The sequence below is a fragment of the Mesitornis unicolor genome, unplaced genomic scaffold (genome assembly GCF_000695765.1).
Source record: "Mesitornis unicolor isolate BGI_N332 unplaced genomic scaffold, ASM69576v1 scaffold46536, whole genome shotgun sequence".
Lineage (NCBI taxonomy): Eukaryota > Metazoa > Chordata > Aves > Mesitornithiformes > Mesitornithidae > Mesitornis > Mesitornis unicolor.
Genome location: NW_010191188.1, coordinates 1 through 16,723, shown reverse-complemented (window position 1 = coordinate 16,723; position 16,723 = coordinate 1). Strand labels below are relative to the sequence as shown.

At 39.1% G+C, this 16,723-nt stretch overlaps 2 protein-coding genes across 2 annotated transcripts in view; one reads left to right on the top strand and one right to left on the bottom strand.

Moving 5' to 3' along the window:
- Positions 1-12,079, top strand: part of EIF2AK4 (eukaryotic translation initiation factor 2 alpha kinase 4) — a gene marked incomplete at its 5' end in the record, with an annotated part of 29,164 nt that extends 17,085 nt beyond the window's left edge. The window contains 12 exons of the mRNA XM_010186658.1: positions 467-637; positions 1,231-1,365; positions 1,489-1,596; positions 2,346-2,474; positions 3,652-3,738; positions 5,057-5,169; positions 6,705-6,763; positions 7,724-7,821; positions 8,789-8,857; positions 9,422-9,466; positions 10,596-10,720; positions 12,025-12,079. Of these exons, the coding sequence (XP_010184960.1) occupies positions 467-637; positions 1,231-1,365; positions 1,489-1,596; positions 2,346-2,474; positions 3,652-3,738; positions 5,057-5,169; positions 6,705-6,763; positions 7,724-7,821; positions 8,789-8,857; positions 9,422-9,466; positions 10,596-10,720; positions 12,025-12,079 (1,194 nt within the window). The remainder of the gene's footprint in view (positions 1-466; positions 638-1,230; positions 1,366-1,488; positions 1,597-2,345; positions 2,475-3,651; positions 3,739-5,056; positions 5,170-6,704; positions 6,764-7,723; positions 7,822-8,788; positions 8,858-9,421; positions 9,467-10,595; positions 10,721-12,024) is intronic.
- A 1,240-nt stretch (positions 12,080-13,319) lies between these two features.
- On the bottom strand, positions 13,320-16,632 carry SRP14 (signal recognition particle 14kDa (homologous Alu RNA binding protein); the record flags this gene model as incomplete). The annotated part of the gene is made up of 4 exons (XM_010186657.1): positions 13,320-14,204; positions 14,521-14,553; positions 15,494-15,606; positions 16,207-16,632. Coding segments are annotated over 4 exons (662 nt in total), but the record flags the coding sequence as incomplete, so codon positions are not given.
- Between the last annotated feature and the right edge of the window lie 91 nt (positions 16,633-16,723).

Genomic DNA, 16,723 nt, shown 5'->3' with positions numbered 1-16,723 from the left:
TTATTCAACCAACGTAAGAAAAATAAACCGTTACCTCTGCTGTTCAAAGTCGGTCAGTCTCTTTGGAAGGGGTCTGATTTTATTCTGTGTTCTCTCTGGAAGTCAGTATTGCAACTGCCCAAGTTTCTTTTCTCTTTTTCAAATGTATTTTTTCAGACTGTGGAAATAATTAAAGGGTAACTTGAATACTGTGCAGTGGTATTTAGTAAAATAAACTGAGACTTTAAAGAAAATGTTCTCAAGTGTTGATGAAAGTGCATAAAGAGTTGAGGTTAACTTCTGGACACACTGAGATTTGTGCCTATCCATTTTCTCAACTCATGAAGTAAAAACAGGCTGCTAGGCAAAACAAGCTAAAAAAGGCGGGTATTTGACTTGCTGTGAGTAAAATATTGTTCATATTTTAGATGTGAGCTATTAAGAGTGCTGTCAGTGCTACTGGTGGTGATTTTATTTTTGTTTTTAGCTTTCTCGACTCTACAGATTCATTGAGCAGAAAGGAGAAGCAAGTAGTGTCTTTCCATTTTTAAACACAATGATAAAACAGAAGCCAGGTGTCACGCAGCTGCTGAAGCATGGCATGAAGGATTTAGAGGAAATTATTGGTCTGTTAAAACAACTTGGAATAAAACTTCAGGTTTGTGAAATACTCTGGTTATAAATTACTAGATTTCTACGCTGCTGGGCCATGTAATTTGCCAGGAAGCAAAGTAATATTTTTAGAACAGAAAAAACACATCAGTGTCTTTTGATGGCAACTAATAATAATGGCATTGAAATTTATTTTTGTTTTTAAAGACACAATTTAAGATTAAGAGCTCTTCTAGTCAGGAGTCACTGGCTTAATTGCCATCTAATGCCACACAGACTCTTTTTTTTTCTTTTCAGCCAAGATTGAAAGCATTACCGAGAACATAAAGGATTTTTAAATCTTGAAACAAACTAAATACTTTAAAAATACAGAAAGCTGATGACTACTAAAGGCCTCCTCTCCTCCTGCTTTCTTGAGGCTTGCTGTTTTGGTTTTGTGCTATAGGTCTCTTGGGATGCCTTAAGATTAAATAATTATTTCCTTATTTTTATTTTAATGTTTTTGAGATAAGGAGTGTTTCCATGTGTCTTCCTTATGCGACAACAGTGTTTTCAATCCATACTGCTAATAGCGTATTAATTTTATTAACCAGTAATTTTTGTACAGGTCTTGTACACATGTTCATTTTTATTTTACAGGTTTCTATAAATCTGGGACTAGTTTACAAAATACAGCAGCACAATGGCATTATCTTTCAGTTTATAGCATACATCAAAAGAAGACAAAGAACTGTGCCTGAAATTCTTGCTGCAGGCGGCAGATATGATCATCTGGTATGCACTCACCTCTCATAGCAAATTTAGATTTTATATTTTTTACAACCATGAAAAAAAAAATTTCACGTGTTGCGAAGATAATTATTTAGGTCTTTCATTTTGTTTTTGTCTTGTTTTGAGATTCCACAGTTTAGAGGGCCACAGACGGTAGGACCAGTTCCTTCAGCTGTTGGAGTCAGCATCGCTATAGATAAAATAACTGCTGCTGTTTCCGGTGTGGAGGATTGTGTAAGTCTGGTTTTTTGGAGAGGTGGGGTGTTTGTTTGTTTGTTTACTCCTGACAGTTCAGTAACCTAATTGTAGCCAGAAATGGGCAGAAAATAAGATGTTCACGTGTGTTACAAAATAGTACTGTACTGAAATGGACAGCAAACATCAAGATGACCTATTTCCTTCTGTGTTTTTTGACATAGAATTATTTAGTAAAATAAGAATGAGGGGAGGAGAAGATCTCCAGGCTTATATGCTTCTATTTCTAATTTAAATGGGTTGTTTTTCTTAGCCTGTGGATTGTTTCAGATGGAAGAGTACAACTGTAGATATTTAGCTATTAAGTGTTACTTTGCCCCTCCCACTTCTCCCTTTATGAAAGCATAGAATGTGGAGATGGAAGGAAACTTAAAGAAACTAATTAATTTTTATAGTGTCACAGAATTTCATGTGGTTGTGGAATGTGTATTTTACTAACTTTTCTTTATAAGAATAAATAAACTTTGCTAGGCAGAGTGGGAAGGGAAGAACAGAACCGGCTAGGATACTGTGCAAGCTGAGGCTGTGCAGATGCTTTTCATCAAAGATTAAGCTTCAGTGACTTAAACATGCTGGGGTAGCTTGTGGCTCTAAAAAGAGGTGGATCTAATCCCTCCTTCAGCTTGATGAGTATATTTATCCTCCTTTGTTACTTTAACTGCCTTGTGAAGGGAAAAGATTGTCTTGTGGCTAATACTGTCACTGTCTTGTTTTTGCTGTCCCTTCAGGTTTCTGTCAGCTCATGTGACCTGCTGGTTGTAAGTGTTGGTCAGATGTCAATGGGCAGAGCTATCAATATTGTGCAGAAACTCTGGACTGCAGGAATTCCAGCTGAAATAATGTATGACTGGTCCCAGGTAGAATTTCTGTCTCCATATGTTAACTGTATTGTTCTCTAATAATTAAAGATTAATAGTAATCCTTAATAAAAGGCATGTCTGGAACAGTACAGTAGCATCAACTTTTAAATATATCCAGGTGGCCGAACATGGTCATGTGCAGAGAGAATATTGACATTGTTCTACTGTCAGAGAAACGATTTAGGAAATTGAGCTACTAGATATGCTGTGGGCTCCCCATGTAGTCCCTGGAGAGATGTGTGGTAGGAAGGACATTGAAGTGGCAAGCCAAGCTGTGCCCTTTTTTCTCGAGTTGAAACTAAGCAGACCTTTCACCGCTAGTAGCTCACTGGAGTAGTGATCTACACGGCAATGCCGAAGTCCCTTTTAATAGCGGTGATGGTTATCTGAGGATTATGAGTCTGGTTCAACTTAAGTATGCCAGTTGGTGACTAATGAAACTGTGTGGTTGTCCATTCCGGGTCACGTGCTGCAGAGCAGGCAGTTCTGAGCTCGCTCGATTGCCTGACTTTTCTGAAATCTTTTGCCATAATGTTTCTGAGAGTTTCAGTCCCTCAGAATTGAAAAAATCCAGGTCATTATGTTTTTCCTATGGTCACTCTGGGTTCTTCTATTTTTGCGATTCTTAAGGATTGAGGATTTGGGTTGTTCTTGCCTCTGTCTAATACTGTGCTGCAACCCACTGCTAAGTCAGCATAGCAAGCCCTTCAGTGAGCTCAGCACTGAGAATGGTGTCAGTCAGCCCCAGGTTTATGTGAAGCCCAGCTGTTGTGACAGAGTAGCAGTCATGCAGCACTGAGCTATAGCTGAAAGCTGCAGACAGTGGGTGGTCACTGTTTGATTGATATGACATTGTAAAGTTATCCCGTTATCTAGAGCGTGCATTTCTAGATCCAGCTAGCTCTTCCGTGTGGGAGCTAGGACTGCAGAGCCTAGGTGTTCTCTCTTAGTGGAGACTTAGGTTTCAATTGTTAAGGAGCACTAGGTGGATAAACATATGCATAATGAAGTTTCACTTCCTGGACTTGTTAACAAAGCTTTCGTCAGTCAGAAGCTTATGGTCAGTGTAACTGCTGTGTATCAAGTGATTTTAATCGAGGACAGGAGACTTGGATTACCTAAGTGATCTTTTAATAATCTGTCAAATTTCTGTCCCATTCCAATTCCTATTTAGTCCCAGGAAGAACTGCAGGAATATTGCAGATGTTCTGGGATTATATATGTGGCTCTTGTGTCAGATAAAGAAGGAAGTCATGTGAAGGTAAGTATGGGACCAGAGGATGCTCAATTGTATTTCATATTTATAGTCTGTTGTTGTAATTGTTTTTCTACTATAATTATTTTCAGTAAAATATTCCAGTAGATGGAATTAGCTTAAATAGAGTTTCAGTTGCTAAGTAGTAGGAAGTTCTTCTGAAGAAGCCTGCTTTTTATTCCTCCGTAACACTCGTTCACCAACCCCCTTACCTAGGAAAACTAGAAAATTAGTGCAGACGTTGCCTGGCTCTGAGTCATCGGTGTGTCTGTAGTGGAAAAAGGTTTCTGTTGACTCTGTTTTCTTTGAATCTACAAAATTAATTAGTTGACTCAGTCATCTTTCCAGTTGGCAGCTTTCCATGTTAGAAAACAAAAACTAAACTGTAAATCTAAAGAAATCCATGTAGTTCAGATGAGCTGTTTTACCACACTCCTCATCTCTGTGAGCTAAGGTCAAGATGGAAAGACTGGACTGTGTCACAGCATCAATTACCACCCTCTGTACTCTTCAGCCTGTGGTTCTGGTACCTTTTTAGAAATTAAAAGTTTAAAAATATTGTTGATTCTGGATCATTAGAGAAAATATCTTTATTCTTTGAATAAAGATTCATTTTCTGACTGAAAAAAGTAATCGTTTGACAGCATCTGGTGTGTCTGTGTTACCCAGCCAATGTATATTACTGAAGTATTTTTCACTTGTTATTACCTATCCTTTCATTGTAACAGAGATAGCAAATAACTGTATGAACATGTAGATTATGAGAACACAGTGTATCAGTGTTTTTCACAAGACTGTTACAGACTGTTCTTTTTAATATGGCTTTATTGGAGCAAAACCAGCAAAGAACATGCTAATGAGGTGAATGGTGGTGGTACTGGTAAATCTCTTCCCAGTAGAAATGGAGCAGATATTTTAAGTTTTGAATGTTTGAGTCTAACTCTTGCAAACTGAAGGGCAAGTCTTACTCTAACATATTTCCTTAATGAACAAAAAGCCCCAAACCAATTATCCTTTTATTAATATGGTTTTTCCACCTATAAACTATTCTGTTAAATTAATTGCCACATATTAAATACAAGTAGCCAAGCTAGTTTAAGCTTTGGGATTGCAGAGGAAATTAGTTGGTTGGAAAAGAAAAAAAAAAACCAAACAAACCTAATTAAAAATTTGTCAGGGATTAATTGGTAATGGTAATTCTTCCCTTTGACTGCTTCATCTTTAAGGGGTGAATAACCCAGTTTGATTTTTATTAAATTTGAGAAGTTTATCATATGCTGTTATAAGAATGAACAATCTTAAGAACCGCTGAACTACATCATAGGTGAAATCCTTTGAGAAAGACAGACAGACGGAGAAAAGGATTTTAGAATCTGACTTAGTAGATCACCTGATCCAGAAACTGAAAACTAAAGTCTGTGATGAAAGATGCAGTAGGTAAGTAGCATAACATGTCAATGTGAAAAGTCAGAATCAGACGTTAATGTATGTTTGTTTTAATGAAATTATTTTAAGTTATGCTCACTTAAACCTTATTCTTATTTGATAAAGAATAGGAGCTTTGCTGAACGCCTTTTTGAGGGGAAAAGAAAGCAAAAGGCTTGATTACAGGATTTTATTGAGACTGAGAAAGAGCATGATTTCCCTAGCTGCTGTTACAGCCACGGTCTGTAGCACTTCATAAATGAAAAGGCTGTGTGATTATCCAGCTCTGATGCCACTGGAACACCAGTACTGCTTGTATGGCCAGAGTGCCTGCAAGTCCCCGTTACCGACCACAAGTCCATTATGTTCATGTACTATGCAGTCAAAGCAGGCACTCTCCTTCTGAGGCAGATACATTAAAATGAAGGTATAATTGTAGCACACCTGTATGCTTTGGCTGGCACAAATGAAAGTAACACCTGGCAAAGACTTGGGTACACAGCAACACCCCACCATCCTGTCTCTGTTGAAATTACTATTTATTGTCATCAGTAGAAGTTAGTATGGAAATCACAGGAGGGGCTACTCACACCTGTGTGCATAAGCTGTTATTCACACGTCCTTTGTAGATATATAATTATACACACATCTGTATTTATATGTGTATGTATATATGTCTGTATGTAATGACAGCAGGAACAGACGTGGTTTAGCCACACAAACTAGAATTCAGAAACTAACAGGTTTGACATCCATAGCACAATACTTCTGAATAGACTTAACAGTGAAGGGAGTTGTTAGGCTGGGAAATGCTTACCTCGAGCAGTAGTTGGTGCAGGTAGTTGACATCTCCTGCTCCCCACCTCTTCTGTCTGGCCTCAGCCAGTCTTGACATTTAACTCTGCAACTAACCTGATTGTCATGTGTTTTGTGACAGATCTGCAGCATCTATTTGAAGCTGTGAGAGAAAATAACTCTTTCTAACAGTTACCGTATTTCTAGATCCTGAGAACAGAATATAGAAAAACACGTCTTTGGTAATGCTGAACAGAGAAATGGAGTAACTATGATTGTGATAACACTGCAAATTTATTTGTTATGGAATCCTGAATATGGAAAGTGAAGGGATCCAAACTAATAATTGAAAGCTTCTTTGAATATGTGTGATCTCAAGTATAAATATTACTTTGAAATTTAGTATTAATCTCACAGAAACCTTTAAGAAGCTGTAGATTAAAGTAGTAATTTAGAGATAATATTCTCATAATCTATTCTAGTATAGCACTCTTGCATGATGGGGTGCACTTTTTTTGTATCCACAGGAAACATAAAGATTGCTTCTAGACCTGATTTTGTAATGTAATCTTGTATGATTTGCTGTCTGTTCCAGAATATAATTTAATCTGCAGATATGTGCTGGAAAATCTCCATAAATTTCTTTATCTGTTGGAATGAAATAAGTATGTTTGTGTGATAATCTGAAACCGTGCACTACTACAGTATTTCTTCATTATTGTAAAATTGTTTCCCTAACTGTTTATTTTTAGAGAAACCTCAGATAATCTTTCAGTACCAAGTCAAAAGGGATCATTTACTAATATTTCAGGTATTTAGTCTCTAATTATAGAACATACAAACTATTTCTCTTTCTGCTTAAAAACTGTGCAATAACATAATGTTATGGAACATAGATTTTAAAAGTATTACCAAAGTCAGAGCAAGACAATGCTTTCTAGCAGTGCCTCTGGTTAGACACTTTTGATCTTAAATGTTGTGCCAAGAGATCTAAAACTGAAATTTTCTCCAAACTAACAAAAGAAGTGCTTAGGCAAACAGACAGAATATTCCCCATACAAGCATTCATTGATGCAGTGATTCAGGAGGGAAGAAAAGTCCAAAACAGTGAACATTTCTTAACTGGGGAGAAACTAAGTCCTCACTGTGTGGATAGTTTGGCACTTCTTATAAAGATTTTACATACTCATACAGTGGGTGGTGGGTTGGTGGTTGGTTGGGTTCTTTTTTTCCAGTTTTTTCCCCTTGCTCAGTGATGAGGCAGAGAGGAAGCCATGCTTAACTTGGATTTTTCTGTGTGTGCCTGATTACCAGAAGTGGCAATTTTGATTTCAAAATAAGCTATTTCAGATTTTAATTATAGTTATTTGAGGGAGCTGGGGTTTATTGTTGACTTTGTCGTTGACACTGCTGCAGCACCGTGCATTAAATACCTGCCTCATTCTTGTAATAGCTTTTCTTTTTTTGATACTGGGTATGCTACCTTCCTCTGTAAAATTCTGCGAGCTATTTGGAACCTGTTATTACTGTCAGGGAACACTGATGTAAAGTACCAGGTTTCTTAGTCTTACCAGCCAGTCACTCAAATTCATAAGCAAGCATTTGAAAACTTACATGCACATGTTGCACTATTCTGTCTACTTGACTGACTTGGGGTATTTTTTTAGGAGCTTTTCAAACCTTAGCTGTTTAGTATTTGTGAATTTTCTGTTTCTTGCTACTTCTTGTATAAAGAAATAATATAATCTAAAACTTTATGTTTGCATTTTAGGTGTATTTGAATCACATGGAACCCTTGTAGTGCCTAATGTTAGCGTTATAGCTCCTGAAAAATTATCTGCCAGTGCCAGGCGTCGTCAAGAAATTCAGGTATGCACGCACCAAATAAATGTTATGAAATGAGCTGCAGAAGTTAAGGAATGGTAGAATTCATATTTTTACTATCGCCTACGAGAAGTGGGCCTGTGTGAACCTCATGAGGTTCAACAAGGCCAAGTGCGTTGAAAAGGCCAACTGCCTAAAACATGATATGATAATAATGTAGAAAAGATTAAATTATGGTAGAAACAAATGTCAGAGTTTGTTCATTTAGGACTACTGGTTTCAAGGTATTTAGAGTATGTGGTAAAACAGAACTGTAATCTTACCCCCTTTCAGTCCAAATTTGAGTGTGCAACAAAAAATCACTGCAGTGAATACTTTTTGGAACCCAAATACAGAAGTGGATACTCTTTTCTGAACTTTGAGCTAAACAGACTTGTTGTTTTTAGGTTTGTAATATAGAAAAGCATTTTTCAGATACAAAAGGCAATGTAGTGCAAGGCTGTAATTACATTTGTACAGTCCTGCTTTTGCAGAATTGCTAGCTTGCTCTGGAAGAAAGTGTTAGAAGGCATGAACACGTACTTTTGGCTTTCAGCTCAGCCTGCTTCAGCTACAGATGGTTCACTGTATCCAGTCACAGGTTCTCATGCTCCTCTGAAGGGTTACCCAACACCCAGAAACAGGCAGTTTGTAACCACGTATGTGAGTTTTATCTCCACTGTAATGTGCAGTTCTCTCTCTTTTAGTACAGTACCAGTATTATCAAGTCTTTATCATTGCTGCAGGAGTGGCTCAGCCCCAGTCTCCTTCCTGTCTGCTCATCAAGGATTATTGTGGAATTGTTACTGAAAATTAGATTAAACGTGAACTTTAGTTTAAATAAGATGTAATTCTGTATCTTGTGTTAGAAGCAGCCTCTTCTGTTGTCATCATCTATGAAATAGAAAATAAGTGTTCCCAACCTGTTTTACAGAAGCAGTGTATTTTAGTTTTACCCATCTTTTGTTGGCAGGTGCAGACAAGACTTCAGACATTGATTTCTAGCCTGCAACAGAAAACAAGTGAGATTGAGATTTTAGCAGTAAGTATTTGGCAGAAGCCTGAATTTATTTCAAATTCTTAATTGAATTGGATGTGCAGTTGCTGTCCAGAACAAAGTATTACCAATTGCCTCACTTCAGAGATACCAAAATCAACCAAACTTCTGGTAAAGTAAGACCCATGGCAGGCTTCTTTAATACTTGAAAAATATCTCAAATTGTTTATATTGCACAGAAAAAAATTTAAGAACTGTTTAGGTGTGAATTCTTAATGACTTGTTCCTGCTGGATTTGCTCTTACATTTAAACCAACATTGCTTTTGTTTGTGTATAGCTTTCAGCTTCTAGACTTTGGTGACCATGTCACAAAGGACTTCAAGGTGGCATATGCTTTTCAGGAAACATACTGCCTGTTTGCCTATGCTTATTTGGAATTTGCCATAATACCACGAACAGTTTGAAATGCTTAAAACCTTGGTAAATTCCCAGTTCTATCAGCACAAGTGCTTTGGAAATCAAAAAGTCTGACTCTCTTCAGTATATAGTTAATCTCCAGTTGGCAAGAAGAACTGTTTCATATTGATTTCTTGATGATACCTTTACAGGTAGATCTGCCAAAAGCAACTGTGATACACTTCTTATCATTAGAGGTAAGCACTTCAGTAATGTTGTTGAAACTCTAATGGAACAATAGATGATAAATTCTGTTCCTAATGAAGTAAAACACGAAATTCAGTTCTTTCTCCTTCAAGGTGTTTGAATTAGGTTTTAAAACTTGAAAGGATTTTTTTACTCAAGGAGCCTGACTGAGGCTAGAAAAACTTGTCAAATGCCCAAGTTACGACTGCCTAATGGTGTCTTGTGTAATCCAAAGCTCTGTGGTTTTTTCCCCAAGAGCAGTTAAGTGAAATGTCAGTTACTGCTCATTTTCAGAAACCAGTGAAGTATTAATAGCAGTTTCAACAAAAGTGTTTCTTGAAGCTGTTAATGAAGGAGAACCCAATACAGAGATGATAATTTCAAGTACAGTAGCTGAAACATCTCTTTGTGACGCCAAGATAAAAAGGGGATGTATAAGTATTATATTAACACTTTTAACTACTCAGAAACTGCTTGATTACGGGGAAAAAACCCATCAAAGACACAGCTCTCGTCTTTCCTCCAGTGACAGCAGTAGCTTTAAAGGTAGAAGATCTTATTAGAGATGCCTCGCTACCTCCCAAAAAAACCAAACTCAGGAGCAGCACTCTTGACTGGAACTGGATTTAGTACTTTAATAGCTTGTATCTGCTGCTCTGGAGAGCTTGTACAGGCTTATCTGGTAATCAGAGCCCAGTGAAACAATTGAAAATATTTTCAAAATATTTAGTTTATTCAGTCAAATAATGGAGATAGTCTGTCACCTTTTTACTTATTAAAAAATAAATGAAAACCACACACCATCAGTTTGTGTCATTCACTTTTTGACCACCCTTACACCACAGCTTTCATGTTGTACCCAGCATTGCAAAACTGGTAGAGCCCTTTGCATTGCTTACACCGCTTTATTGCAGAAACATCTGTGTTCAGAAACTGATCACTAAATTCTTAATACATCTTCTTAAAATCATTTTTAAAAATCAAGTTGCAGTGTTGTTTATATGAATTTTGTTTGAAACCTGTTTAATTAAGGAGCATTGACATGACAGTGTTCAAAAGACTGAATATTAGGGGGAGGAGCATTTCCTTCATGAGAGAATGTGAGACACAGTCACAGTTCCTTGTCATTTTTTTTCTTAGTTTGATGGAGGTAAACAAGCCTTTGATGCTACTGTGAGACAACTGATGTCACGATGGCCAAAACAGCGATGTTCATACTTACAAGCAGTTTGTGATGAAATTTACAGTATCAAAATGGAAAAGAGGTAAATTTGTTAAGCTCTCACATGAAACAGAATCACAGAATATGAGGAGTTGGAAGGGACCTCGACAGATCACCCAGTCCAACCCCTGCCAGAGCAGGATCACCTAGACCAGGTCGCACAGGAGCACGTCCAGGCGGGTTTTGAATGTCTGCAGAGAAGGAGACTCCACAACCTCTCTGGGCAGCCTGGGCCATGCTCTGGCACCCTCACAGTGAAAATGTTTTTTGTTATGTTCAGGTTGAACCTCCTGTGCTCCAGCTTGCTCCCATTGAGTGCTGTTTTTTGCTAACATGAAACAAAATGGGAAGAATTTAGTCTGATCTGATCCTCACGTGTGGTAAAATATAAATTCTTCACATTTATAAGCCTTTTCAAGAAATTCTAAAATGTATGCCCACTGCTACCTCATTTGCTGCTTTGTTCATAAAACTGAACAGCAAACCACTCTATACATTCAGGTTTAGTGCTGTTCCACTACATAGTAACCCTCTTTTCTTGTGGGAGGGACTCGGCTCGCCTTTTAAAACTCACGAGCATGTTTATTTCCTCCTACTGTGAAGGAATACGATGGGAATGTGGCACAGCTGACATGCTGCCCAGCTTTAAGCAAACAATGATGCATGCTTTTCCAATGGGTACAGTAAAACCCATCTCTGTCTTTCTAAGCAAAAAACATTTATGTTCAGCTGATCATTTTGGATTCTGGGAAGGCTGCAAGAGTCTGGGCACATCCAGTTTTAAGCCTCTAACTTTCAACTCTTGCATATACTGGTACAGTTCAGTGAGAACTGGGTATTCATGTTCTCTTTTGGGTTTCATTTATAAAGTATTTTCTGAAACCTGTGTTCTGCTTGAAGGTACTAATTAAATTTTTATTGAGACTAAAAATTGACTTTTGATTCTTAGAGTGCACCAAAACTGCTTCAGCTTTGCTAATGTTTACTGAGGCAACTAAATGATAAAGTGAAACTTCTTTTTTCTTCCTGTGGTTTGCAAGTGTGTAAGCAACAGAAAGCAGTTACTACATAGGAGTAATATTCCTTACGATGTTGGGTGTGAATGTAATGCAGTCCCTCACAGAGTCTTCCTTTCTCATTTGGTGCCTGCACACAGAACACTGCTTAGCCATAAGGCCTCAGATTACTGATAGAGAATGAAGGGGAATGCTGCAGTCACAGCCACAGGAGCTGACTCTGACTGGTCTTCTGCTGAACCCTTGCTGTTAGCTTATTGCTCAGACTTGCTACAGGTGGTGTGTAGCTTTTGAACTTGCAGTTTAAAAATTCTTTTTCTTTCCTCTGCAGGGTTCCTGCACTCATCCTGTACAGTTACCGAGATGAATACAAGGTTTTGTTCTAGTGCTTAAAGCATCTTTTATGGGATGCTTTTATTAACAGACAGTGGTGTTTTGTCAAGGAATTACAAAAAGCTGTAATAATGTAAGACAGGCAGCTAATGCCTTTTTGTGTCCAAACTGAACTTCATGTGTAATATAGAACTGTAAATTTTTGTGAAAAAGTGGAAATAAATGTTTTATAGGCAATTAAGGAGCAAGTCTGACTCCAGCCAGAGGTATGTACATATCAGCATGTAATTCTTGTCTTTATGCCACAAAAGGTTATCAGCTCTGCAGGTGTGAAACTTTTTTATATAGTTTCAGAATGCTTTTACATCAATGTGCAACAGTAGTACTGAAACGAGAAACTTAGCTCAAGGATTAGAAAGGATGAATTATATTCTTCACTGTTTTAAACTTTTTCTGAGAATGGTTTTTATGTAATAAAAGGTTTTGCTACTGAGCCTTCCTGAAAAGTATGTATGTGAAAGCTTTGTGTTTTGTTTTGTTTTTTAAATTGTTTTAATTTCTATATAAGAGAGTTGTTGAAAGCCTGGCTGCCCACGCTTGTCCTGCCTGTACTTTTGCATTAAGCAGCAGCTTCCCGAGAGAAGTAAGACCTGATACAGGCAAAACTTGTTTCACACCTGAAGGACCTAAACCTAAGACTTTACTTAAACAGTAACTGCAAGTACTAGAGGCATAACCAAAGTTTTGAACTGGCTTCCTTCACATGGGTTGTCAGATTAAGTTTGAAGTTAAAATCATAGTAGTGACAGGAATCTTCTAATTATCATCTTGAAGCTAAACTGTAACACAGCCCCATGAGAAGGGAAGCTGAGCAAAGCTGAAGATGAGTTACAGCAGCTGTAGTTAGCTATGCATTGTATTTCTATTAGTAATACTGGAGTTAATGTGCAGAAAAGGGGTAGATTTCTGGTGTTCACCCACTCTCCCTCCCCACCTCCTACATGGTGTTCAAACAGTTTGTTTCTTTCTCTTAAAACCAATGCAAATTGCCTGCTAAAGACAATCATTTAAGACTTATTTATGTTTCCTGCCCTTTTTTTGTAGTAAAGAGGAGGGCAAAGGTAAAATACATAGACATAACTTTAAAGACAAACCCAAGAACTCCCGAGAACTGTGGAAGCTGTAACAGAACCACCCACTGTAGCATCAGCAGAGTCAGTTCTAAAGGCACAAATAACCATACCGTTCCTAGCAACTCCCAAGACAAGTCACATCAGTCATTACAGCCAAATCCATTTCTCACTGTGTTTAATAGGAACAGTTCAGTATTCACCTCTTACATCTGCTCAGATGAAGGAGCTACTTTAAGATATGAAGTATGAGGAAATTCAGATCCCTGGATATAGTGAAGGATGAAAGCTTTAAAAAGAAGTTTAGGTGACATGAGCATTTTTAAGCCATGTCTGAAGAGAACAGAATGCACAGTCCTGTCCTGCCTGCCACCTTGAGCCAGGGTCAGCACAGGTGGATCAGCATGGAGCAATGGCACAGCTGCCTGGCTCTGCAAGAGCTCAAGCATTGTGCTGGCTGCCTCAGGAGCATCTGCACTGCATCATGTAGACTTGTCCCTCAAAGTAAGACAGAAACAGGAAAGCTGCTGTTCCTGATCATATGTTGGCACCCACTTTCCCTAGTACTACCGAGGCTTAGCTATAGAACTGGGCATCTGTCACTGAGACTCCTTCTCCAGTCTCACTTTGCTTCTGGTACAATGTGTTTCTATTCACCCGTGTTACCCCCCAAGCAGGTTTTACACTGCCCACTTGTATAATACAAAAAAACCAGCAGTATAAGTACAAAACTAGTTGGCAGCTGAGTGTAAAGCTATTTTGGTATAACCCTGTAAATGCTCCTGCCACAGAACAATCCACAGGAAGCACCTTCTGCTCTCAGTTTAAACAAAAGTACTGATTGCAGCCCAGTATCCTGCTGGAAGGAAAGCCAAAGACAAGTGGTATCTCAAGAACAAATGGACTTCGCTTTGAGCAAGGGTCAAGTCTGTTGCAGTGACAGCAGGACACCGTTCCATCACTGTGTTGCTTTACTCTTCTTGTTTTTGCTTTTCTTGTCTTTTTTCTTCAAGCCATCCATGTTAGCTCTCAGCAAATTTGAATATGCCTGAAACATTAAAAGAACAAATACTTCAGTGACACCACACTAGAGGCAACTTTGTACATACAGGGGATAAGTATCTACATTTTCTCAGTTAAAGAATCCTGCTCTTACACCATGAAACTATTGTTTCTAAACCAATGCAGAAGGTTTAAGCATCCCATTGTATTTTATCTAAACAAATGCAGATAAACATGTAGTCTAAGGTTAATCTGTGTGCCAGTTCAGCACTGAATCAACCTGATGACAGCTGTCCAGTGCTTCCTACTGACTACTCCCCAATACCTACAGAAAAGGAAGACAAAAGACATACAAAACTTACCATCTGGAATTTATTTACTTCTTTTGAGCTCACCTACAAAAGGAATACTAGAGGTTAACCAAGAAAACACTGGCTTCCATTACAAACCAAGTATCAGTGCATGTTTACCCACCAGTGACCATTTGGCCTTTCTAGCAACAGTTGGATCAACTCATCACATGCAGTGGTAGGAAGGCTAATACTGTAATGCTAATACAGCTAAGGCTGTACTGACAGGTCATGAGACTTCACTGATTTAGAAAACTGAAAGCACTCCTTACTCAATTAACAAAACCCTCTGGAAGTGATTTGTCCCAGGTCCATGTGTTTTCAAATGGGAAGAACCATTCTAAGGAAGGCTTTGTTTACTTGTAGGGCCATAAAAATATGTTGCAGCCCAGATCCTCTCCACTATTTCTCAAAGTAACATTTTCCTTGGGTTACATCACAGAGGAGAGCTGAAGTCAGCTGACACCTTTACCAATCTCTTTCCAAGTAAATACACATCAAGTTTTCAACTTACAATGAGCATTTCCTGAAATACAAATAGCTCTGTAAATGAGAAAAAAAACAGGTGTGCTAAGCAAGACTAAGGCTTAGAAGAGTCCAACCATGCCCACACATTCTTGTCAGGAAACAACAATCCCTTTCCCCCTTCCCTCCACACAGCGTCACCTGACTGAAAGCACAGCAGCTGAAAACAAGCTGACTCACTCACTGCTGTCCTGCAATACCATTCTGAAGGAAAATCCAGCATACAGAGCAAAACTAAACCACTGTGCCATCTGTAATGCTGAGTGTAAGCATTAAGAATTCAAGGTAAGTGCAACACTTCAACACCCCAGCTCCAGCTGTGTTTGGCTACCATATGGTTTCTCTGGAATCAAAAAAGGTAGTTCTCATGAAATCCATGTAAAGGCAAACTGCAGTTAAAATATGGGGCATTAAATAAAAATAGGGCCACTAATCTTTTTAACCCAAAGTTGTCACTTACCACTGTGCTAATTTTCTTCTTTCCATCAGTTGCTCTTAGAAGACATTTATTGTCTGCTGGTTCAAAAGTTTCCACATGGCCTTTGCGTGGGACTGGTTTTGTTCGACCATCGTCTGTATTGAAAGACACAGAATGTTTATACATATTTCATTAAAAATCACCAGATGCCTCCTGACATGAGATGTTACAAGTTGCTCATGAGGAGATCTGTAAAGTGCCTTGGAATTTAAGGCCACCTGAACTGGCACTGCTGCCCAATTGTTGACCCCTTCCTCTGTAACCCCAGAAGGATCTGTTCCACAAACTGCATCTGCCAGGAAAAAACTGTAAATCCTTGGCCCAACACTGTCTGAACTGCCTGCTTCAGCAGCAGTACATTTTAAATGCACATCAAACTGCAGCCTAGGACACTTGACTATTTGAGTAGTGCCAGCTAGCCAGAAACCAGAGAAACACACACACAAAACCAACACTATAATTCTCCTTTTACAGAAATCTAAGGATCTCCAATTATCAATTAATAATTAGAAAGTCCTGCAGTTTGAAATACAGTCTTGCTTCAAGGTACTGCAGCTACAGTGATTGATACAGCCATGCAAGTATCCTTGTTTTCAGAGACTGAATTACTACTGTATCTTGTAATATACATGCTAACACGATAAGTTTGACTCAGATAAACCTCTCTTTAATCCAGTAACAGACTTTAAACTTACATTTCTTCAGCGTTATGAAAACACTCCCCGAAGTTCGACACTTTTGAAAGAGTCTGGTGAGCTCAGTCAGGAACTGCAAGAGAAAGAGACGCTGTCCTTGGCTGGAGACCCCCACACCCACGTTTATTTCTCCCTCGCCATGCAGACCAGTGGCTCGCTGCCCCGGGAGCGGCCCCGTCCTCGCTCCGGCGGTACCGTTCCCACAGGCCGGGCTCTCTCCGTTCTGCGGGGACGAGGGCCAAGGAAAGGAGACTCCCGGCCTTGCCCACGCTGCAGCTGCAGGACACGGGCCCCCAGCCGAGGACGGCCTAGCACCAGATTCTGACTGCGGAAAACGCGGTCTAAACCCTCCAGATCTGCCGCGGTCCCAGCGCGTCTGCCCTCCCTCTACTGCCCAAGGCACCGGGTACAGCGGTGCTCGCTCCCCTTCCACGCCACCAGGGCAGGCGAAGGGACAGACCGGCGTGGGCCTGGCGCACCCCGGGGTCTTGCGAGGCCTTCCTCCTCCTCCCCCGCC